Source organism: Oncorhynchus kisutch, linkage group LG7 (assembly GCF_002021735.2).
Source record: "Oncorhynchus kisutch isolate 150728-3 linkage group LG7, Okis_V2, whole genome shotgun sequence".
Lineage (NCBI taxonomy): Eukaryota > Metazoa > Chordata > Actinopteri > Salmoniformes > Salmonidae > Oncorhynchus > Oncorhynchus kisutch.
The window spans coordinates 25,342,372-25,365,374 of record NC_034180.2 but is presented as its reverse complement, the minus strand read 5'-3'; the positions used below and the strand labels follow the sequence as shown (position 1 = coordinate 25,365,374).

Genomic DNA, 23,003 nt, shown 5'->3' with positions numbered 1-23,003 from the left:
TTTGGACTCCAGACCGAAGGGCAGATTTTCACCGGCCTAATGTCCATTGCTCGTGTTTCTTGGCCCAAGCAATTCTCTTATTATTATTGGTGTACTTTGGTGGTGTTTTCTTTGCAGCAATTCTACCATGAAGGCCTGATTCACACAGTCTCCGCTGAACAGTTGATGTTGAGATGTCTGTTACTTGAAATCTGTGAAGCATTTATTTGGGCTACATTTCTGAGGCTGGTAACTCTAATAAACTTATCCTCTGCAGGAGAGGTAACTCTTGGTCTTCCTTTCCTGTGGCGGACCTCATGAGAGCCAGTTTCATCATAGCGCTTGATGGTTTTTCCGACTGCACTTCATGAAATCTTCAAAGTTCTTGTATTTTTCCTTATTGACTGACTTTCATGTCTTAAAGTAATGATAGTCTGTCATTTATCTTTGCTTATTTGAGCTGTTCTTGCCATAATATGGACTTGGTCTTTTACCAAATAAGGCTATTTTCTGTATACCCCTTACCCTGTCACAACACAACTGATTGGCTGAAACGCATTCAGAAGGAAATACATTCCTCAAATGAACTTTTAACAAGGCACACCTGTTAATTGAAATGCATTCCAGGTGACTACCTCATGAAGCTGGTTGGGGGAATGCCAAGAGTGTGCAAAGCTGTCATCAAAGCAAAGGGTGGCTGTTTGAAGAATCTCAAATGTAACATATATTTGGATTTGTTTAACACTTCTTTGATTACTATGTGATTCCATATGTGTTATTTCATAGTTTTTATGTCTTCACTATGATTTATAGAAAATAGTCCAAATAAAGACAAACCCTTGAATGAGTAGGTGTTCTAAAACATGATTGGTAGTCTATTATCTGACTCCGTTATTATTGGAAGGCCCATAATTGTATCCAGTGGGTATAGCCAAGCTTGTGAGCCTTGCTTCACCACTCGGAATACTATAAGATGCAAGTGTCTAGGTTTATCGCAATTATTAAATGGCTATGGAACAAAAAGCTAATATCTTGCAATCAATATCCTAGCATTTAATGATTGAGTTAACCTTAGCTCAGAGATGCACAGTTAGAGACCGAGCATATATGCTATGTATATTGTGAATAACATTTACCATTAGACAGTTCACCAAATAATAATTCAAAGAATATTACTCAGAAATGTGAGAACTACGGTTCGTATCCATTTCAATTTAATCAGATGTATTACAGTTACACAATAAGAATACAATTAACAAATGGTACGTACCAGAAATCTTCACAATAAAAAAATATTAGAAAATTCACCACTATGACATACAAGCGTATTTCAGGATATCAGTTTACCAGTGTCTCAATGATCAACGTTTAAACCCAGCTTTTATTCTACCAAGAGCGATAACTCCCAGTATCTCCTATCGTCTAATTAACATCACTTTGCATGGTCGAAAACATTAAACCAAAGGCATGAAAACACACAGATTCTTGGATCTAATCATCGCAACTCTTATCTAAATTATACAGGCGCACCTGTGTCGCTCCTCTTTGAACTACGTGCAGTCCGACGAACAGAATCACACAGTTTCTATGTAACATTGAATCCATACCACTTACACTACATTGAAACATATCAAAATTGATAGATCATCATGAACTCTTGAAACAATCAAAACATTACAATTTATTTCACACAGTAACATTCATTTCGTCCATTCAAGTTTCATCAGTCTTCACACCTCTCCTGGCTTCAGTGACCCTAGGACTACTGTGGGATGTCTCTTCATTGAAATTTAAACAGATAAGGTGTTTGACCTCTATGATAGCCCACATATGGTCTGTCATTCTACCAATGCCATACATCGTGATTGTGTCATCACGCTGGGCCCCCGGCGCCAGCACAGCAAGTTGCTAGATTTATCTTTATCACTGGTCTTCATCGTTCACATTTCTTCACTCTCTTCATTTTTCCACTACACTTTGGCATAGATTCTACAAGTGTCTGAAACTATTGGAGGGATGCAACACCATTATTCCACAGGAAATTCCATCAATGGTTGTTTTGTTGATGGTGGTGGAAAATACTGTCTCAGGCGCCGCTCTGGTGACTGAGAGAGACACACGCACACACCCTTTAACATCCCTATGCTCCTTTGAGACGCCTTTTTCATAGTAACATTTTCTTCAAGGTCTGCTAGCCAAAATAATGGGCAACTGTGCATTTTTATACATGACCAAGCATTATGGGATGTTAATTGCTTAATTAACTCAGGAACCACACATATGTGGAAGCACATGCTTTCAATATATTTTGTATCCCTCATTCACTAAAGTGTTTGATTTATTTTGGCCTCCCAACTTAGCATCACAAATTGCTGACAATAGAGCCGTAGCATATTTGACTTTCAAATATGGAATGCGAGATGGTGAGAGCATGAGAGTGAGATGGAGAGAATGGTAAAGGAAGACAAATTAGGAGAGGGAAAAGGGAGTCTGTGACTCAGAGCACCTTCCTTCCAGAATGCTCCATTGTCTCCTTGTGATCAGAGTAGGCAGAGGCCTTTCCTGCTTTATACAGCACAATGGCGGCTGCTGCCTCTCTTAGGGGGGAGCAGCCTTTTGTCGCCTCCAGCTCTGGATTTAATCTCATGTTTCCTCTAAGTTGCTGATTTATGTGAAATATTACGCAGAAACTGCTGCCACCACCATTTATCGCTGAGGAAAAATGAATTATGTTATGCTGAGTGGAACAGAGGAACCCAAGAGCAGGCTCAGACAAGAAGACTGGGATGAAGTAACCAAGAATTTATTGAAACACAAGGGGAGATGGAGTGCAGGTCAGGGGAAGCTCGGGTGGGTTGCTGGAAACCAGGTGCGGAGGCAGAGGCTGGTGCGAGAGGGGTTGAGACAGGGTAAGCAGGTCCGGAGGGGAATCCAAGGGAGTAGTAGAGTGGGGAATCCAGGACAGAGTAGCACGATGACGAGACGTGGGACTGGAGACAGGGACCAGAGTCAGACGGGCAGAACTGTAGCAGAGAGGAAAACAGTGTCAGGCAAGGAAAACAGGCAAAACAGGATAACAGCATCAGAATAGTAACAAACGGCTAGAAACGTAGACTGACTGAGCAGAGATTATGATCTGGCAGCGTGGAAGTGGCAGGCTGAGTGTTTGTAGAGGTCTTAATTATGGAACAGGTTGCAGCTGGTGGAGATCTGCTCTGACTCCAACCACACAATCACACACACAGAGAGGAGAGGGAGGGAGGGAGAGAGTACTGGGGGAGTGTCGGCAGGTCAAGGAGACACAGGAGGAGCAGTAAAGGGCGTTGCAGGAGCAGATGTGACATTTTCATCCCGTTAATCATCACCTTTGTAAAGCTACGTCTTCAGCTGTTTGAAAATAGATAAATACACATACTGTAGGTCTTTAGAAGGCCTTAGCTCTGTTGAATCAGCTTGAAGTTACGTTCACTCAGGGGAGATTGGAATAGAATAGTCAAATGTGTTTTTCGCAACTCAAACTATTCTAACTTACAATGCAAAAGGGTGTCAAAGCCTTGCAGAGACAAAAGAAAATCGCAAATGTTCCTCCAAAGGAAACTGAAAGAAATACCATGTCACTTATTCATGGTAAGAATGAATCCACAGCTTCATTATGTCTTGTTTTGTCTACAACAAAAGCAAACGGAATAGTGAATAAACATGCTACCACAGGTCATGCAAACAAATAACTTAGAAGACATGGTTTTGACATAAATATTCTTATTGAAGACATGGCCACTAGCTGCTATCTTAATGTGTGTGTGTGTGTGTGTGTGTGTGTGTGTGTTTGTGTCTGCATCTGCATGAGTGTGTTTGTGTGTGTGTGGGGTCAGCTTTAACGCTGACCACTCTTATTACGATAAAGAAAGCATCCATACACTGTCCACCCATTTCCCCTCCACTGCACACACAGAGAGAGAGAAAGAGAGTGAGTGAGAGAGAGCGAGCGAGAAAGAGAGAGACTCTAGGCTAAACAGCAAGGCTGCCAAGTTGAGATAAGAACCCTTTAGCACCCCTTCACCAGATGATTCCCTTCTACTATATATGTAAGCTGCTCCAAAGTTGCCAAAAACATTAATCAGAATGGTGACTATATTTGCACTGGTGTTCTATATTTAGCAACATATGGAACACACTTTTTTTTCCAATTGTGTCAAATCTTTATTTCAGTACATTTCATATAGTATTGACAATGTTGTCAAATCTTTTATATTTTTTTGCTCGGGATTATACAGTGGGGCAAATAAGTATTTAGTCAGCCACCAATTGTGTAAGTTCTCCCACTTAAAAAGAGGGGAGAGGCCTGTAATTTTCATCATAGGTACACTTCAACTATGACAGACAAAATGAGAACAGTCACACTCCAAACTCCACTATGGCCAAGACCAAAGAGCTGTCAAAGGACACCAGAAACAAAATTGTAGACCTGCACCAGGCTGGGAAGACTGAATCTGCAATATGTAAGCAGCTTGGTTTGAAGAAATCAACTGTGGGAGCAATTATTAGGAAATGGAAGACATACAAGACCACTGATAATCTCTCTCGATTTGGGGCTCCACGCAAGATCTCACCCCAGCTGGGACCAAAGTAACAAAGCCTACCATCAGCAAGGGCATTGAAGATGAAACGTGGCTGGGTCTTTCAGCATGACAATGATCCCAGAGCTAGAAAATTGTATATCATACACTACAGTTGAGGAACAACGGGAAAGTAATTATGCTTTGATATTTGGTAAACTTGTAACCTCACTTTTGAGAAAACGGCCCTTAAATCTTTTGGTAAACCTATTGGAGAGCTCTCCTTTGTTTACACCCATTCAGCATCGATCACACCCTCTCAAGCCTTAGTTCCACCCATTCCTTTAATGATTCACATCTACTAAACAACCAAATATTTCAAGACTGAAGGCTGGTTTATACTACGTCTGTCGACAGTTGTCGCAGTGACATCATGAACATTCTATTATCGTCCTACATCAAACTTGTCGTTGTCGTTATGAAAAAGTATAAACACAAACCATAGGCTGCATGACATCAGCAGCCAGGTGGTCCAAAATAGTATAACTTGTGTATTTTAATACCATAAACCCACCTATTTAAAAACAAATTTAGTATATGTCAATATAGCAAACCAGGCAACTAAAAGCTCATTTCTAAACAATGTTTTGGTTAGTTTCTAGCTTGTTTGCTAGCTATCTAATGTTAAGTTAGCTGGCTAGTCAGTTCAAATAACGACCATATCATATAGCTGACAACGTCTTCACTTTAGCTCATTTGTCTTCATTCTTACAGGAAAATAAACTCACAACAAGTTCATTATTTACAAGTTAATGGCGAGCCAATTACAGAAAATTGCTTGTGGTTGTGAGTGTGATGAAATAAAAGAAGGCCATTCTACCGCAGAATTTTAGATCTTGGACACTGTCTCATTGGCATAATGTTACAGTATATACAATTTGACTTTGGTGCAGGTCATGTCTTTACATTACAGTCTCTGGTAAACACATATGGTATCAAATAAAATCAATGTTTATTTGCCAGTTGCACAGGATACAGAAGGTGTAAACGGTACAGTGAAATGGTACCTTGCATAGTGGAGTCTTTTGTTTAGACATGTAGCTAGCTAGCTAAACAATTAACCACAATCCCAACTCATAACATTAATACCCTGCATGAATCTGCAGTTAGCTAACCAACCAGGTTCAATGTTGGCTAGCTAGCTAACATTAGGCTATAACTAGCAATACAAATGGCTTTGAGATACTAATAATATTACTACACATATCATACAGGTAACGTTAGCTAGTGAGCCAGCCAGGTAACGTTACTTAGCTAGCTAACACTATGCTTTATCTTGAAATTAAGACGACTTTTGACAAAATTAGAAACGTCTAATATCTGAAAATGTAGCTAGGTAGACTCTCTTACTCGTATTTATGAAAGGACGCTTCTCCCTTTCTGTCGAGGATGCCATGGTTTCCCCTAGTTTGAAGATGTAATCCGGAGACAGGTGTTTTATACAACAGCCTTCTGTGTGTTCTCTTTTCGACTCCCTCTGCATATTTGCAAACAAATGCCAGAATTTTCTCCATCTCCTTAGCTATCATAGTCTAATTCCACCGGACATTCCACTGATTTCAAAATTCTGTCCTCCAGAAAGTGGAGAGCAACACTTTTGCAGTTCTACTACGTGATATCTTTGTTCCTTGTAATCCTTGTTAGAAAGGATTACCTACAGTACGTATACTGACCAGCTCATGTTATAGACAGAAGCATGCTACATGGCAGACCAATCTGAACTCATGTCTCGGCATGTCCAGCCCATCCATTATCTCAACCAATCATGTCTAATTGGAAGGTTCCTGTCTTTTTACCAGGCTAAACCAACTAGGCTCTTAATTTAAAAATATTATTTGTATTTACAAATGGCGTACAAGTTTGTTATTAAGGTACATGAACGTTCACATGTTCCAGAAGGCATTTCTGCGAGAGAAAAAAAGTTTTACTTTCAAATGACTCTCCTGTGAAGCAGTGACATGCGACATACCCTTAGTTTCCTGAAACTAGTTATTAGGGTTGGACATGCCGAGACATGAGTTCAGATTGGTCAGCCATGTAATGCTTCTGTCTATAACATGAGCTGGTCAGTATATGTACTGTAGGTAATCCTTTCTAACATGGATTTCTTTGAAAGATATCACGTAGTAGAACTGCAAAAGTGTCAAGTTAAGGATTTTATCCTTATTTAACTAGGCAAGTCAGTTAAGAAGAAATTCTTATTTTCAAGGAGGGCCTTGTAACAGTGGGTTAAGTGCCTTGTTCAGGAGAATAATGACAGATTTTTACCTTGTCAGCTCAGGGATTTGATCTTGCAACCTTCTGGTTACAAGTCCAACGCTCTAACCACTAGGGTACCTTCCACCCCGGCAGTTACCCTAGATAAGGCAAATGTTTAGAGTTAAGTGGTTACCCACTGGGCACACACTGGTTGAATCAGTGTTGTTTCCATGTCATTTCAATGAAATTACGTTGATCCAATGTGGAATAGACATTGAATCGACATCTGCACCCAGTGGGTAGTGTTTAGGGGTTAAGGGGTTCTAAGGTTAGAAGTAAATATGATCCATAACACTTTGAAATATACTAAGTTGGTGATGTGATGAAAACAACATGTGACTAGGTTATTACAGTTTATACGTCCTCACGTTGATGTGATTCTACTATGGGTATTTTAGGCACCGTGACACAATTCCAGCCTAACTCCAGTTGACGTTCATGTCAACGCTCTCACTGTTCTCAGGGCCTGCTGCCAAGCCACATGGCTCTTTCATCCGTCTCCTCATCCCCCTCTTCTGTGTACACCCGCCGGCCGGGTGTGTGTGTATTGATAAATATATAAAACAAAAAAGAGAATATTTTCAGTGCGATGGTAACGTCTCCTTTTACATCAATTTAAAAATTCACATGTGCATTGTGTGTAAAATGTGATCAGTGTTAATTATAGAGGAGTGTTCATGTTTTGCCCGGGTGCATTATTCATTGGTTTGAGCGTCTTCTGCACATCGCTACCCTAATACTCCTCCTGTTTGCATGCCACTGCACTGTCACTCAGCCATGTTTTATTGATGAACAGGATACAGAAACGGAACAGTACCACTTGCACAACTCTGCCTTGTCCTAAACATTGAGTGTGACTGTGTTGACGAGTGGGATTATTAGTAATTTACCGTTGTTCCATGTGTCCAAGCGCTGTGCTGTGATAGTTAATTTCATAACACATTGTTGTTGAGCTCAAGCAATGTAGAATTATCTCAATATGAACACTGTAGTATAGTTAGAAGGCTGAAGGCAAGTATGCTGTGAGACAGAAGAACATTTTTTATATTACTGAGATTTGAAGGTTTATTGTTCTGGCTGTGTAATAAAGTGAGACTTGGCCAATATGAGTACTACTTTTGTTCAGATGTTTTCCTTTTTTAATAAGAGAGAAAAGTCTGGTAAAAGAAGCCTTTCAATCCTGCCTCAAACTCGTGTGGTAAATAAAGGACCCTTTCAGACTTTACAAATTAGCATGGACTTCCTGAACTTTGGTTGAATGGAATAAGACAGTAGTTGTATTGCCACTCTTGTGGCCAATTACACATTCAGGACAGACAAATCATGTTCCATCATGAAAGGAAGGCAAAAATGTTGTTTTCAATGCTGTGGCACTTCCCATTTTGTATTCTGTAGCACCCTATAATTTGCTTACACGTAAACAGGCAGCAACCATCCTATGAGCAGAGCACTGCGTTGGAGTACTTGAAGGAACATCCATCTACATACATACACCTCATGCCTCCACTTGCCTCAAGGACATATCCTACCGACAACGTCTTACTTTTTACTCTCGTTCTCTCGTTCTCTCGTTCTCTCTCTCTCTCTCTCTCTCTCTCTCTCTCTCTCTCTCTCTCTCTCTCTCTCTCTCTCTCTCTCTCTCTCTCCCTCTCTCTCGCTCTCTCTCTCTCCCTATATATCTGTCTCACTCTCACTGTAATATCAATTTGAAGTAGATATCATGAAAATGCTGTCTGTGTGCATCCAAGAATGATCTTAGCTTACTTCTCTACACCTCAACGTTGTTCAGGGCATCATCGAGTGTGAACAGCTTAACTACCTCAACTACCTCACTGCTTTACTAACAGTCATTCCTGGCTGCATAACTGGCACTTAGTTGAATTACTTTTGAATTACTTGAAGTATTTGAAGGTTTGGAGTGCTCTTAGATATTAATCTTAATATAGCCTATAGCCTATAATTAAATACATGAAGGACATGGAATCACCTGAACATTAGAGTAGGTCACTTTTGCAGCTTCAAAATGACTAACAAATATATTTTCATAAAGAACGAGACATAAGATAATATAATAACACTTGACATCAAGTTCTTATACATGTATAGTAACTTTGATTATTACAATAGCAACATTGTTGTTAGATTTGGAAATTGCTTTATTTAACGACATAATAATGGAATTAAGTGGAAAAAGGAACAGTCACAATTCCTCTTGTGTACAGTGTTTTACCAATTATTATGGTAACAACATGCTAATAAAATGTCTCTCCAAAAGTAATTACTGTTTTATTACACAGGCATAATAGCAGTTTAATGTTAAGTGTTACTGAGAATGCTAAGAGTAACAAATCATGGCTATTAAGTGTCGAAAGGAAACTAAATATCCCAAAAATGCCTGCTTGAATCAATTAAAGCCAAGGTAGGTGGAAAATCATGTTTGTTTGTATTCTGAGTAAACTATCCCTTTAAAGATGGTATAGCGTTTGTTTGAATAAAAACTTGAGCTGGCGGACACCCAGAGAAAATGATTATATGTAGGTGCTGACTAATGGCGAATAAACTATAAGATATACAAATAAAGAGAGTCGCACACTCTATCCATTAACTCCCCAGTAATTTATTGGGTAAATCACCAACGTTTAGTTATCACTGTGCCTTCTTCAGGGTGTGTGTTTGAAACAAGAGCGCTTACCCTGAGATGCCCCCTCTGCAGTATTTTCAGGTATAATTCAATTAATTGCAGTTTTTGATCTTTTCAGTGTATGCTGAAAGAGTCATACAGTAGTTGAGCGTCACAACTTATTTATACTTAGAGTATACAAAATATAATTGGCCAATTGGTTTGACTTGATTATGTACACCTGGGGCAATGGATATTTAAGAGAATGTGTAGGTCAAATGTGACTGTCAGATAGACTGGAATAGTATTGGAGAGTTTGTGCTCTATTCATTCTATTTCTATCTTCAACATGATGTTACAGATACAGCCCTGCCATCAGTTCAAGACAGTCAATCCAATAGTTTCAGAAAAGTAGTCACTTCCTGAGATTTGTGGCACTGATAAAATAATGTTTACTAAATCGAATCAAACCGAATGAAATGTTATTCGTCACATACACAGTTGACAGCAGATATAAAAGGTGCAGCGAAATGCTTATGTGCTAGCTCCCTCACAAATGCAGTACATTAATGTAATCATTGTCAATAATAGGAATAATAGAGTCAAGTCAAAAACAACAAGTAATGGAAGTAATACTAGAGGTATGGAACTATATTACATACACTATCGTTCAAAGTCTGGGGTCACTTAGAAATGTCCTTATTTTTTAAAGAAAAGCACATTTTTTCCCCCATTAAAATAACATCAAATTGATTAGGAATACAGTGTAGACATTGTTAATATTGTAAATGACAGGAAACGGTTGATTTTTAATGGAATATCTACATAGGCGTACAGAGGCCCATTATCAGCAACCGTCACTCCTGTGTTCCAATGGCACGTTGTGTTAGCTAATCCATGTTTATAATTTTAAAAGGCTAAATGATCATTAGAAAACCCTTTTGCAATTATGGTAGCACGGCTGAAAACTGTTGTACTGATTAAAGAAGCAATAAAACTGGCCTTCTAGGCAGAGTTGCAAAGAAAAAGCCATACCTCAGACTGGCCAATAAAAAGAAAAGATTAGGATGGGCAAAATAACATAGACACTGGACAGAGAAACTCTGCCTAAAAAGCCAGCATCCTGGAGACGCCTCTCCACTGTTGATTTTGAGACTGGGGTTTTGCGGATACTATTTAATGAAGCTGCCAGTTGATGACTTGTGAGGCGTCTGTTTCTCAAACTAGACACTCTAATGTACTTGTCCTCTTGCTCATTTGTGCACAGGGGCCTCTGACTCCTCTTTTTATTCTGGTTAGAGCCAGTTTGCGCTGTTCTGTGAAGGGAGTAGTACACAGCGTTGTACAAGGTGTTCAGTTTCTTAGCAATTTCTCTCATGGAATAGCCTTAATTTCTCAGAACAAAAATAGACTGACGAGTTTCAGAAGAAAGCGCTTTGTTTCTGTCCATTTTGAGCCTGGAATCGAACCCACAAATGCTGGTGCTCCAGATACTCAACTAGTCTAAAGAAGGCCCGTTTCATTGCTTCTTTAATCAGTACAACAGTTTTCGGCTGTGCTAACATAATTGCAAAAGGGTTTTCTAATGATCAATAAGCCTTTTAAAATGGTAAACTTGCATTGGCTAACACAACGTGCCATTGGAACACAGGAGTGATGGTTGCTGATAATAGACCTCTGTATGCCTATGCGGATATTTCATAAGAAATCTGCCGTTTCCAGCTACGATAGTCATTTACAACATTAACAATGTCTACACTGTATATCTGATCAATTTGATGTTATTTTAATGGACAAAAAATGTGCTCTTCTTTCAAAAACAAGGACATTTCTAAGTAACCCAAAAGCATTGAATGGTAGTGTATATGGAAATCAATGGGTCCTGTTCAAAAGCAATGCACTCAATAGGGAATTGGAGAATCATCAAAAAAAAGTGCTTTTTGAAGGTTCTCTGTCTCTTTGTGTATAAACCATCACACGTAGCTGTCAATTAGAGATTGCACTGAGATTTTAGATTCAGTAAAAATAGCTACTAATTTACATTCATGGGCATATTTGCATGGGTGTGACATTCTTTGTTTGTAATCCAATGCACATAAATCCATTACAATATCATATTTATTTCCTCCTCGTTCCTCCCTCCATCCTTTTTTATTTCTGGTCCCCCACACAAACACAAACAGCAGTATGTACAGTCTGAAAGAGAAATCAATGTTAAAAAATTACAGTGTGGTAATGAACATGATCCTGCTGTCTGCTTTGTCAGTGGGCAGCAGTGTTGCTTTCATTACCCTGTGGTGCTATGACCTTCCTGTGTGCTCTGGAGACACGACCCCCCGTGATTAGAAAATCACACAGGCTGCCATGCCATGCAAAACTTTCTCTGGCGCTGCATGTCATGTGATTCATTGTGTCCCAAATGGCACCATTTTCCCTATGCAGTGCACTACTTTTGTCCAGAGCCCTATGGACCCTGGTTTAAAATAGTGCAATATACATGGAATAGGGTGCCATTTGGGATACATATATTGACTCTGTACCTACCTTTCAAGGGCCCCTGTCATGTTGTTAGTAGCCTGTCATGTGACGAGTACCTATTCTCCTTCATCGAAATTACATGTTATGCCAGATCATCCTATAGGCTAAATGAGGCCTTTTTCGTCAAACGGAGGTAATCATATAGCACGTGTATATGTTAAGCAAGCCTTTGGTTTTAACATGTTTCCGTGTCATGTATGCTCTGGCTGGCTATGATGATAGACCGTTATGTCGACATGATCACATTCCCTTTACAGCACAAAATAAAATTTCCCTGTCAGGTTTTTTCAACCTCATTACATTGATTTTATTTAATTTGCCCATCATCCTTCCTGTGAAGCCAGGCAGGCAGGCAGGCTGAGTGAGTAGCGAGACACTTATCTTCTCATTACATACTTTCCTCAGTGTAATTACAGCGGTGATATCTTCCCACGTGTCAGATATGTCCGCTGCAGTCCGCAGTTCAGGCTGAAGCATTATGAAACAGCTCCTCTGTTCTGCACTCCCACACACTTGTAATGCGGAGTAAGTGACCCAACACAGGGATGGCATGACTCATTCTGGGTATGGAGGAGAGGAGAACAGCAAGGGATGTGTTTAAAAGTAAAAAGCTCTGCCGTTCCACCTATTAGGTGCCTTTTGAGTAGTGTAACGTGGTAAAAAAAAGTTTTATCTAATTTTAACATTCTGTCATACACATTCTGTCATACAATTTTTTTTTCCACATTTCAAGAGGTTAAATAAAAGAATGTCTCTAGTAGTGAACTATTAAGTGCCAAATAAAGTAGGATTAACAACCTCATCTTAAATCATCCATAAATCCCCTTGTGACAGGGGGAATGGAAGCTTGTTGTGTACAACAAGCAAGGGCAATTGAATGCAAGCTTCACAAAAAATGTGAGATTGTTTAAACATTTCTTTGGGTATTAGGGTGTTATGCTTGACCCACTCAGTTTTCCACCACAGAACAAAAGGGTTGACCTCAAAAATGAGGAAGAGTTCTTTTTCTCCTTAAAATGAATTACTAATAACATGAAATAAACAATAATCTTCTGAAATTACTTTGTCAATAGCAACAAAATAACTAGGGCTATGCAATGATGGTGAAAACTTGGAAACTTGGATATCTGAATTAAGAGGGTTAAAATCTTCCTAGAAGTCACAGAGGATACACAGAGGGACGTGAAATTACGTCATATTGACTTTATTGTAACCAGTTTCTAGTTGTACTGACATCATTTCAACCAGTTTTGACCCCTGGGTATTTCTTACTAAATGGCCCCATTATACTGGGAACTGATAAGTATTCAAGACTGGGGTGGAATTTAACTCAGAGCGTCTTTACTCAAGATGTTAGTGTCACTGCTGGTGTAGTTTCTGGTGGTGAATGTCATGATCCAGTTCAAATGATTAATTATCTATTTTTCTCTCCTCTCTGTCTTATGTTGCAGGTGTTTGAACCTGACTTACAATGGAAAAACTGCTGGTCTGTCTGTTGGTTATTGGAATGGCAGTGAAGGCCCAGATCTGTCCGAAGCGCTGTGTCTGTCAAATACTATCTCCCAATCTTGCAACCCTCTGTGCCAAAAAAGGTCTCCTCTTTGTCCCCCCGAACATTGACAGGCACACCGTGGAGCTACGGCTGGCAGACAACTTCGTCACCAGCATCAAGAGGAAAGACTTTGCCAACATGACCAGGTTGCAGGACCTCACCCTGTCAAGGAATACCATTAGCTTCATCACGCCACATGCGTTTTCTGACCTGGAGAACCTCCGCGCCTTGCACGTGAACAGCAACCGGCTGACCCGGATATCCAACGACACCTTTAGCGGCATGTCCAAGCTGCACCACCTGATCCTCAACAACAACCAGCTGATGTTGATCCACCTGGGGGCTTTCAATGATCTGCTGGCCCTGGAGGAGCTCGACCTGTCCTACAACAACTTGGAGTCCATCCCCTGGGAGGCTATCCAGAGGATGACGAGCCTCCACACCCTCAGCCTGGACCACAACATGATCGACTACATTCCTGAGGAGACCTTTTCTCTTCTGCAAAAGCTCAACCGCTTGGACGTAACCTCAAATAAGTTACAGAAGCTTCCTCCAGATCCTCTGTTCCAGCGGGCCCAGGTTTTGGCCACGTCTGGGATCATGAACCCTTCCTCGTTCGCACTGAGCTTCGGCGGGAACCCACTGCACTGCAACTGTGAGCTGCTGTGGTTGAGGCGCCTGAGTCGAGAGGATGATCTGGAGACATGCGCATCGCCGCAGCACCTCTCTGGACGCTATTTCTGGTCCATCCCAGAGGAGGAGTTCCTGTGTGAACCTCCTCTCATCACCCGGTACTCCCATGAGATGAGGGTGCTGGAGGGCCAGAGGGTGGCCCTGAGGTGCAAGGCCAGGGGGGACCCTGAGCCTGCCATACACTGGATCTCTCCAGAGGGGAAGCTGGTGTCGAACTCCTCCCGGACGTTGGTCTACACGAATGGAACCCTGGACATTTTGATCAGCACTGTGAAGGACACAGGATCCTTCACCTGCATCTCGTCCAACCCGGCGGGTGAGGCACATCAGACTGTTGAGCTGCTGATTATCAAACTCCCACACATCTCCAACAGCACCAACAACATCCAGGAGCCTGACCCTGGCTCTTCAGACATCTCCACATCCACCAGGGCTGGGGCAAATGGCAGCAACCACACTGGAGACACCAAAACTAGTCCGGATAAGAGAGTGGTCATCGCTGAGGCCACATCCTCCACAGCACTCATCAAGTTCAACTTCCAGAGGAATATACCTGGGATCCGCATGTTCCAGATTCAGTACAATGGCAGTTATGATGACTCTCTTGTGTACAGGTATGTTCCATTCAATCCCTTCAAATTATTTGTGCATGATTTGTGTATGAAATGTGTGGTGAAATGCGTAATGGCCCTAATGGATTTAATTTCAATCATCAAGTACACTTATAGTATAGGTTCAGAGATGTTTTGTATTTTTTCGATGGAGATTCATCTCAATCACGTTCACACACTATGCAAACACAAAAGTATGTTTTATAGGCTTTAAACCACTTGTTTGTAAAATCATCCTAACCATCCTATCTAAGCAAGGCTATAAACTAAACAACCAAAACAAATTTAAATTGCTAAGCAATTACAGTAGCCACGATATGAGATTTAAAAGATGTTTAGCTAGTAGCTGATTCTTAATTGTGGAGCGTTTTACAAAAACAACTAAATACATTTGTGGAATTACAAAAACAAAAAGATAATTTATATAAAATCCCAATGGTATTCCATTTGTTTGTTTTTTAGATAATCTGTAATCCTTGAAAATGTATTAGTAAAACACCCGCAAAGCAAAACCCCCAAATGGACTTGGGCGGTCCGTGTGACAGAGGGATCATGATCTCATATTGATTAAGATGAGATGAACTCTGCATTGTGAAGCAGCAGAGATGAACATAACTGCCATGTATTCTCTGTGATGTGAATAGGAGGTTATTGGATTTCAACGAGGTCGTCAGTGAAATAGCCCATTTTAGTCAGTTCAACACAAACTAATTCAGTCTGAACTACAATTAACTGGCACTGTAATGGACACAAATTGATTCGGTCTCAATAACAAACAATTAGCTGTAACTCCAATGGGCAGGAGCAAACGGTCTTCGGTTCATTAACAAATACTGTACATCTGTCACTTTTTTGTGTTGATCTAATAGAGAAGGATCAACCTATGTCACTGAGCAGCATCTATCATCAGAGAGTAGAGAGTGGTGAACACCAGGCCTCTTTTAAAGGAGTTTCTAACATCATCTTCAGGTTGTGAATTGCTTAATCTGAACACTATTACAATACATTGTTTACCCTTATTTTAACAGGTAAATTGACTGAGAACACTATCATTTACAGCAATGACCTGGGGAATAGTTTCACTGGAGAGGAGGGTGGATGAATGAGCCAATTGGAAGCTGAGAATGATTAGGTGGCCATGATGGTATGAGGGCCAGATGAGGAATTTAGCCAGGACACCGGGGTTAAAACCCCTACTCTTACAATAAGTGGCATGGGATCTTTAGTGACCACATAGAGTCAGGAAAGACAGCACCCTAAACAGAGAAATGTTCCCAATCACAGCCCTGGGGCATTGGGATATTTTTTTAGAACAGAGGAAAAAGTGCCTCCTATTGGCCCTCCAACACAACTTACAGAAGAATCTGGTTTCCCAGATAACCAGTTCCAACCCTGCTTAGCTTCAGAGGTAAGCCAGCAGTGGGATGCAGGTGGATATGCTGCTGGTGTCCAATAAAAAAATGTTTTTTAAAAGCTAAACACTGTGTTGATTTTGAGGATCACCATAGGTCTCTGGAGTACCTTGACCTTTTGAATAGCATATCTCCTGTCAATATATCCTACAAGCACAGGCCTTTTCGGTTTTATTGTAGTGTTCTCCATTGTTGTTTCACCTGCACACATTAATTTCCCTTTCAACATTATGCATTACTCAAAGAGGATGTGATAAAAAAAAATCTGGGCATCAAACAAATTGTGTGACAAGTTTTATGTGCAAACAAATCAGGAGAATGAGCCTCTTTTAAAGCACTCCAACTTGTGCAATTGTAGCCAGCAAAAGGCCCTGTGGAACAGGTAATACCTGGCTCAGATCTGCTTAAGGCATACAATAAACCACTTTATTCAAATGATATGGTGCCAATTTCCATTACATATCTAATAAACACACTCTGGATAACATAACAATATTGTTGACATTTTACATTGTCTGTCACTCACGTGATTGTAAATGGGTTCAAACTAAAAGAATACAGATATTCCATTAGTTTTTCGATGACATGGAGGGATGGATTTTCGATGACAGTGCTGTGCTGTGCTATTTTCCATAGTGCCATGGCTTTCAAAACTATTAGTAGGGCACTTTACCATTGCCTGTTGGTGAATGTCAGGGAGGTCAACCTCCATGTGAAGTCACCCTACATGAAGTTATCTTGGTTTGAGCTCAGTACATGTTAATGGTAAATACATCAGTGGAAGTGTTGTTTACTTTTTGGGTGCTGTTGTTTTTATCTTTTACATTTTAAGAGTTTAACGCATTTTCTTGACAATGTACACTGAGTATACCAAACATTAAGAACGCATTCCTAATATATACTCCCCCTTCCCCTTTTGCCTTCAGAACAAACTAAATTCGTCGGGGCATGGCCTCTACAAGGTATCGAAAGCATTCAAAGGGGATGTTGGCCCAAGTTGACTCCAATGCTTCCCACAGTTTTGTCAAGTTGTCTGGATGTCCTTTGGGTGGTGGATCAATCTTGATACACACAGGAAACTGTTGAGCGTAAAAAACCCAGCAGCATTGCAGTTCTTGACACAAACCTGTGCGCCTGGCACCTACTACCATACCCCATTCAAAGGCACTTAAATATTTTGTCTTGCCCATTCACCCTCTGAATGGCACACATACACAATCCATGTCCATGGGGTGGCAGGGTAGCCAAGTGGTTAGAGCGTTGGACTAGTTAGTGGAAGGTTGCAAGTTCAAACCCCTGAGCTGACAAGGTACAAATCTGTCATTCTGCCCCTGAACAGGCAGTTAACCCACTGTTCCTAGGCCGTCATTGAAAATAAGAATTTGTTCTAAACTGACTTGCCTAATAAAGGTAATAAACATAAATGTCTCAAAGCTTGAAAATCCTTATTTAACCTGTCTCCTCCCCTTCATCTACACTGATTGAAGTGGATTTAATAAGTGACATCAATAAGGGATCATAGCTTTCACCTGGATTCACCTGGTCAGTCTATGTCATGGAAAGAGCAGGTGTTCTTAAAGTTCTGTATAATCAGTGTCTGCTATGGTCTGTATAATCAGTGTCTGCTATGGTCTATGATTCAATTAATTTCATTGCTTTGGCAATGCAATCAGTTCCATATGGGTTTGAGTGTAGCAAAATCATAATCAACAAAGAAAAAGGATACAGTAGTTACTGGTATTCACCCCTTCAAATGAGTGGATTTGGCTGTTTCAGCCACACCTGTTGCTGTCAGGTGTATAACATAGTGCACACAGCCATGCAATCTCCATAGACAGACATTGGAAATCGAATGGCCTTACTGAAGAGCTCAGTGACTTTCAACGTGGCACCGTCATAGAATGCCACCTTTCCAAGCAGTCAGTTCATTAAATTTCTGCCCTGCTAGAGCTGCCCCGGGCAACTGTAAGTGTTGTTATTGTGAAGTGGAAAAATCTAGGAGTAACAACAGCTCGGCCCCGAAGTGGTAGGCCACTCAAGCTCACAGTATGGGAACACCGAGTGCAGAAGCACATGGCGCAAAATAAACGTCTGTCATCAGTTAGAGCACTCACTACTGAGTTCCAAACTGCCTCTGGAAGCAACGTCAGCACAACAACTGTTCGTCAGGAGTTCATGAAATGAGTTTCCGTGGCCGAGCAACCAGACACAAACCTAACATCACCATACGCAATGCCAAGTGTCGGCTGGAGTGGTGTAAAGCTTGCTGCCATTGGACTCAGCAGCAGTGGAAATGCGTTGTCTGGAGTGATGAATCACGCTTCACCATCTGGCAGTCTGATGGGTGAATCTGGGTTTGGCGGATGCCAGGAGAACGCTACCTGCTCCAATGCATAGTGCCAACATTAAAGTTTGGTGGAGGAGGAATAATGGTCTGGGGCTGTTTTTCATGGTTCGGGCTAGGCCTCTGTTCCAGTGAAGGGAAATCTTAACACTACAGTATACAATGACATTGTAGACGATTCTGTGCTTCCAACTTTGTGGCAACAGTTTGACAACACCCCGGTGCACAAAGCGAGGTCCATATAGAAATGGTTTGTTGAGATCGGTGTGGAAGAACTTGACTAGCCTGCACAGAACCCTGACCTCAACTCCATCGAACAACTTTGGGATGAATTGGAACGCTGACTGCGAACCAGGCCTAATCACCCAACATCAGTGCCCGACCTCCCTAATGCACTTGTGGCTGAATGGAAGCAAGTCCCTGCAGCAATGTTCCAATATCTAGTGGAAAGCCTTCCCAGAAGACTGGAGGCTGGTATAGCAGTAAAGGTGGGACCAACTCCATATTAATGCCAATGATTTTGGAATGAGATGTCCACATACTTTTGGTCATGTAGTGTTCTCTTTGAAGAGGTAGGGTTTCAGATGTTTTTGGGAGATGGGCAGGGACTCAGCTGTACCAGCATCCGGGTCACCATTGGGGTGACCATGACAGAGAGCTTTGACTGGGCTGAGTGGGAGCTGCCCTCCCGTAGGCATGGGAGGGCCAAGAAACCAGAGGTGGCAGAACGGGGTATTCAGGTTGGGGTGTAGGGTTTGAAAATAGCCTGGAGGTAGGGAAGGGCAGTTCCTCTTGCTGCTCTGTAGGCAAGTACCATTGGGTTGGTACATTAGAAGCCAAACGATGTTCAGAAGTATGAATGACATTCGCATTCACCCAGTCAATGTATGCTGTCTAATGTTATACAGGAATATTGCACACAGACATGGTATAACAAGTTACATTGTTCATTTTAGGATTTATTACTCTCCAAAAATAGATTAATTTAATCAAACACAGCATTGTCATTTTGGGATAATGATATATGTTAAACAATATTTTTTTAAATGTAGCAACTAGGATTGTTTTAAGAATATAGGAAAATGCTTCTCAACAGCAGAAGCACATTTGGAACAATTGGTAAGAAAATATCATGCATGAATGACATGAGCTGTCCTTATAACAACTTTTATTTGAATCCACATTGATATCTTTCCTTTGTCCTTCTCTCCTCTCAGAATGATTCCCCCCACAAGCAAAAACTTCCTAGTCAATAACCTGGCTGCTGGAACGTCGTATGACCTGTGTGTTCTGGCCATATACGACGACGGTATCACTTCCCTCACCGCCACCCGTGTGGTGGGCTGCGTCCAGTTCACCACCGAGTCTGAGTACCTGCGCTGTCACTTCATGCAGTCCCAGTTCCTGGGAGGCACCATGATCATCATCATCGGCGGCATCATCGTGGCCTCCGTCCTCGTCTTCATCATCATCCTCATGATCCGCTATAAGGTCTGCAACACCAGTGACTCGGGCAAAGGCACATTGGTCACCAACGTCCACTCCCAGACCAATGGGGCGCAGTCTCAAGGGTGCACCGTCAATCCCTCTGTGTCCAAACAGGCCATGGGAGGGTCGGGGTCAGAGGGAGGGGGAGGAGGGTCTATAAAGGCCGCTGGGCACGTGCCAGACACTCTGACGGACTCATCTGAGACCTCTCTCCCAGACTGCTCCACTGCTACTTCTCTGGTGAGCCAGAGCTGGAACACGCCTGGCTCCTCAGGGTCTCTGAAGCCAAAGCGCAAGCCTGCGCCAAAGCCCTCCGCTACTGCTTCTGTCACCCCTGAGCCCAAGATAGAGGCCCTCCCCAACGCTGAGACCCAGAACACCAACCGCAACAACTCCACGGCTCTGCAGCATCCCCCTGCCCCGGTATTCCACTCCCCCCTACCCTACTCACGCATCAAGGACACGCCCATATTAAGACGCGCACACCCCAGACCATCCTCCAAGTACCTGACCTTACCGGTTGAAGGGGTGAGGGCCAAACGTAGGTACTCTCTAAACGAGGACTCGTCCAAGCACCACTGCTACATTGGGGTAACAAAACTTGGGAATATGTGGTCTAAGCGGAGTAAGTCCATGAATGGGATGCTACTTCAACAGGAAAATATAGACAGTGGCAAGGCCACCTTTTCCAGTTCAGAGTGGATTCTAGAAAGTACTGTGTGACTTTTCTGTTTGTATGTATGTGTGTGATTGAATGTGTGTGTGGGGACATCTGTTTTTGATTCTTTAGATTTTTTTTGCGTTTCAGTTAACTTTTCTTTTTCTAAAACCAATAGTAAAACGGATGCTTGCCTTGTAGTAATCAGAATTTCATCATTGTTCTCCTATGATGTGGAGAATCTCCAGCAGCTCGGAGCCCAGTGCTCGGCAGTCCATGCAGTGTTTTCATACCCATACAAAAAATGTAGAAAAATAAATCCAACACACCCACCCAGTTATACAGTACATACACCCAGTGTTGTCATTGTGGCAAGAGAAAAGCATTGGTGCCTCCCTCTACATTACAGTTTTCCTCTTGCAAGGAGCACCAATAGGATTTCAGTTGTCCCTGACAGGGGATTTGGGATCGAGAGGAACATGAGAGATTTCACAAAAAGCCTTTCTATTACAGGGAAATAATTACCTGCATATAGAGACAACACAAAAAACAACTATCAAAGCCTTGTTACTGGACCTCTTAATAAATTGATATTTTTTAAAGAACAATTCAAGCTTTCTTTTCAGTGACATTGATATTGCCTTTGTTTTAAGGCACAAAAAAGCCCTGTACAGAGAAACAACATCTGCTGTGTTGTTATGTTGTGTAAAATAAAATAAAAATGAAACAAGTATGTTTTGTTGGTTTTGTGTTGGCAAATACATTTCTAATCTCTTCATCCCAGACAGGTATATTTTCAGATAAGCCCTACCATACCTACACAATTCAATAATGTTCAATGTAACCTAACCAACCCCAAACTTGTTTGTGTTCCCAAAGCATGTCAAAATGTTCCTCTGACCTACCAGGTAAACCAAGCAATTTTTTTAAGACTCAATCTGTAGTCTTTAGCCACAGCCCTAAAAGCCCTAGAGTTATCTATACCAAGATAAGACAATTGCACTTATTGCAACATGATACTACAGTATCAGAATTTATGAAGGCTGATAGAAAATAACTACTGATGTATGGGGACTCAAGTCAATGTTTCAGTAGCCAATCCATTTTATTAGATACCGCTTACATTCATGTAGCATGGAAACTGACGTGAAGGTTGATGTTTCTCACTCACGGTACCTAAGGACTCCACCGCAGGAGATTTTAATCAATCTGATGCCAGTAACATGAAGTCTGCCATGTACTGTACCAGTAGAAAAAGGATTTACATGTTTTAGTACAATTCAGGAAGGGGTTAATAAATTATTCCACACGAAACCCAGATACCTGAGCTTGGGCCTGGTGCACAATGCTACTGAACTCATAATGTGCTCAGTGACATAGGATAGGATGAATATAAATCACTTTAATATCCCGAGGGGAAATTGTCTTAGACACAGTACTGTTGTATACAAAATAAGCACAGCACATTGCACACGCAACATTATACATACATTGCATGTTACCTATGTCATACTTATTGGTGTTGTTGAATGAATACTTGATGAAATGAAGTCATTACAACTATATAATCATCGATTTGTTTTAATTATTTCATTTCAACCAGATTTGCCTGCTGGGATGAGTGTAATGTCAGGTTTCTTACATGCTCCCATGTGTATCAATTCACTACGTTTTCTGCATTGTTCTTCTCTTTCTTACGTCAAAGCAGTAGTGTATGTTGACTCAAAGACTTGAAAGGTGAGTGAACTCTGGGTACATTTTTTGCAAAATCTTTAAATATTTAATTCTACTGGGCTATAGCTATATAATGCAATTGCAAACCATGCCTATAAATGTCAGCAGGTACACAGAAGTGAGGTGATAATATATGGGAAAAACAACAGATAAAGTGCCTTCAGAAAGTATTCATATCCCTTGACTTGTTCCACATTTAGTTATGTTACAGCCTGAATTCAAAATTAATTAAATGTTGTTTTTTTCACATCGATCTACACACAATATTCCATATTGACAAAGTGAAAACATGTTTTTAGAAATTTTGACAAATTTATTGAAAATGAAATACAGAAATATCTCATTTATACATACGTATTCACACCCCTTAGTCGATACTTTGTAGAAGCACCTTTGTCAGCGATTACACCTATGAGTCTTACTGGGTAAGTCTCTAAGAGCTTTCCACACCTGAATAGTGCAACATTTGCCCATTATTCTTTTCAAAATTCTTCAAGCT

At 41.1% G+C, this 23,003-nt stretch overlaps 1 protein-coding gene across 1 annotated transcript in view; it reads left to right on the top strand.

The window, feature by feature from the left end:
• Positions 1-21,063, top strand: part of LOC109893890 (leucine-rich repeat and fibronectin type-III domain-containing protein 5) — a 49,325-nt gene extending 28,262 nt beyond the window's left edge. The window contains exons 2-3 of the mRNA XM_020487092.2: positions 13,464-14,871; positions 19,842-21,063. Of these exons, the coding sequence (XP_020342681.1) occupies positions 13,484-14,871; positions 19,842-20,835 (2,382 nt within the window). The 5' untranslated portion in view covers positions 13,464-13,483 and the 3' untranslated portion in view covers positions 20,836-21,063. The remainder of the gene's footprint in view (positions 1-13,463; positions 14,872-19,841) is intronic.
• The last annotated feature ends 1,940 nt before the right edge of the window (positions 21,064-23,003 follow it).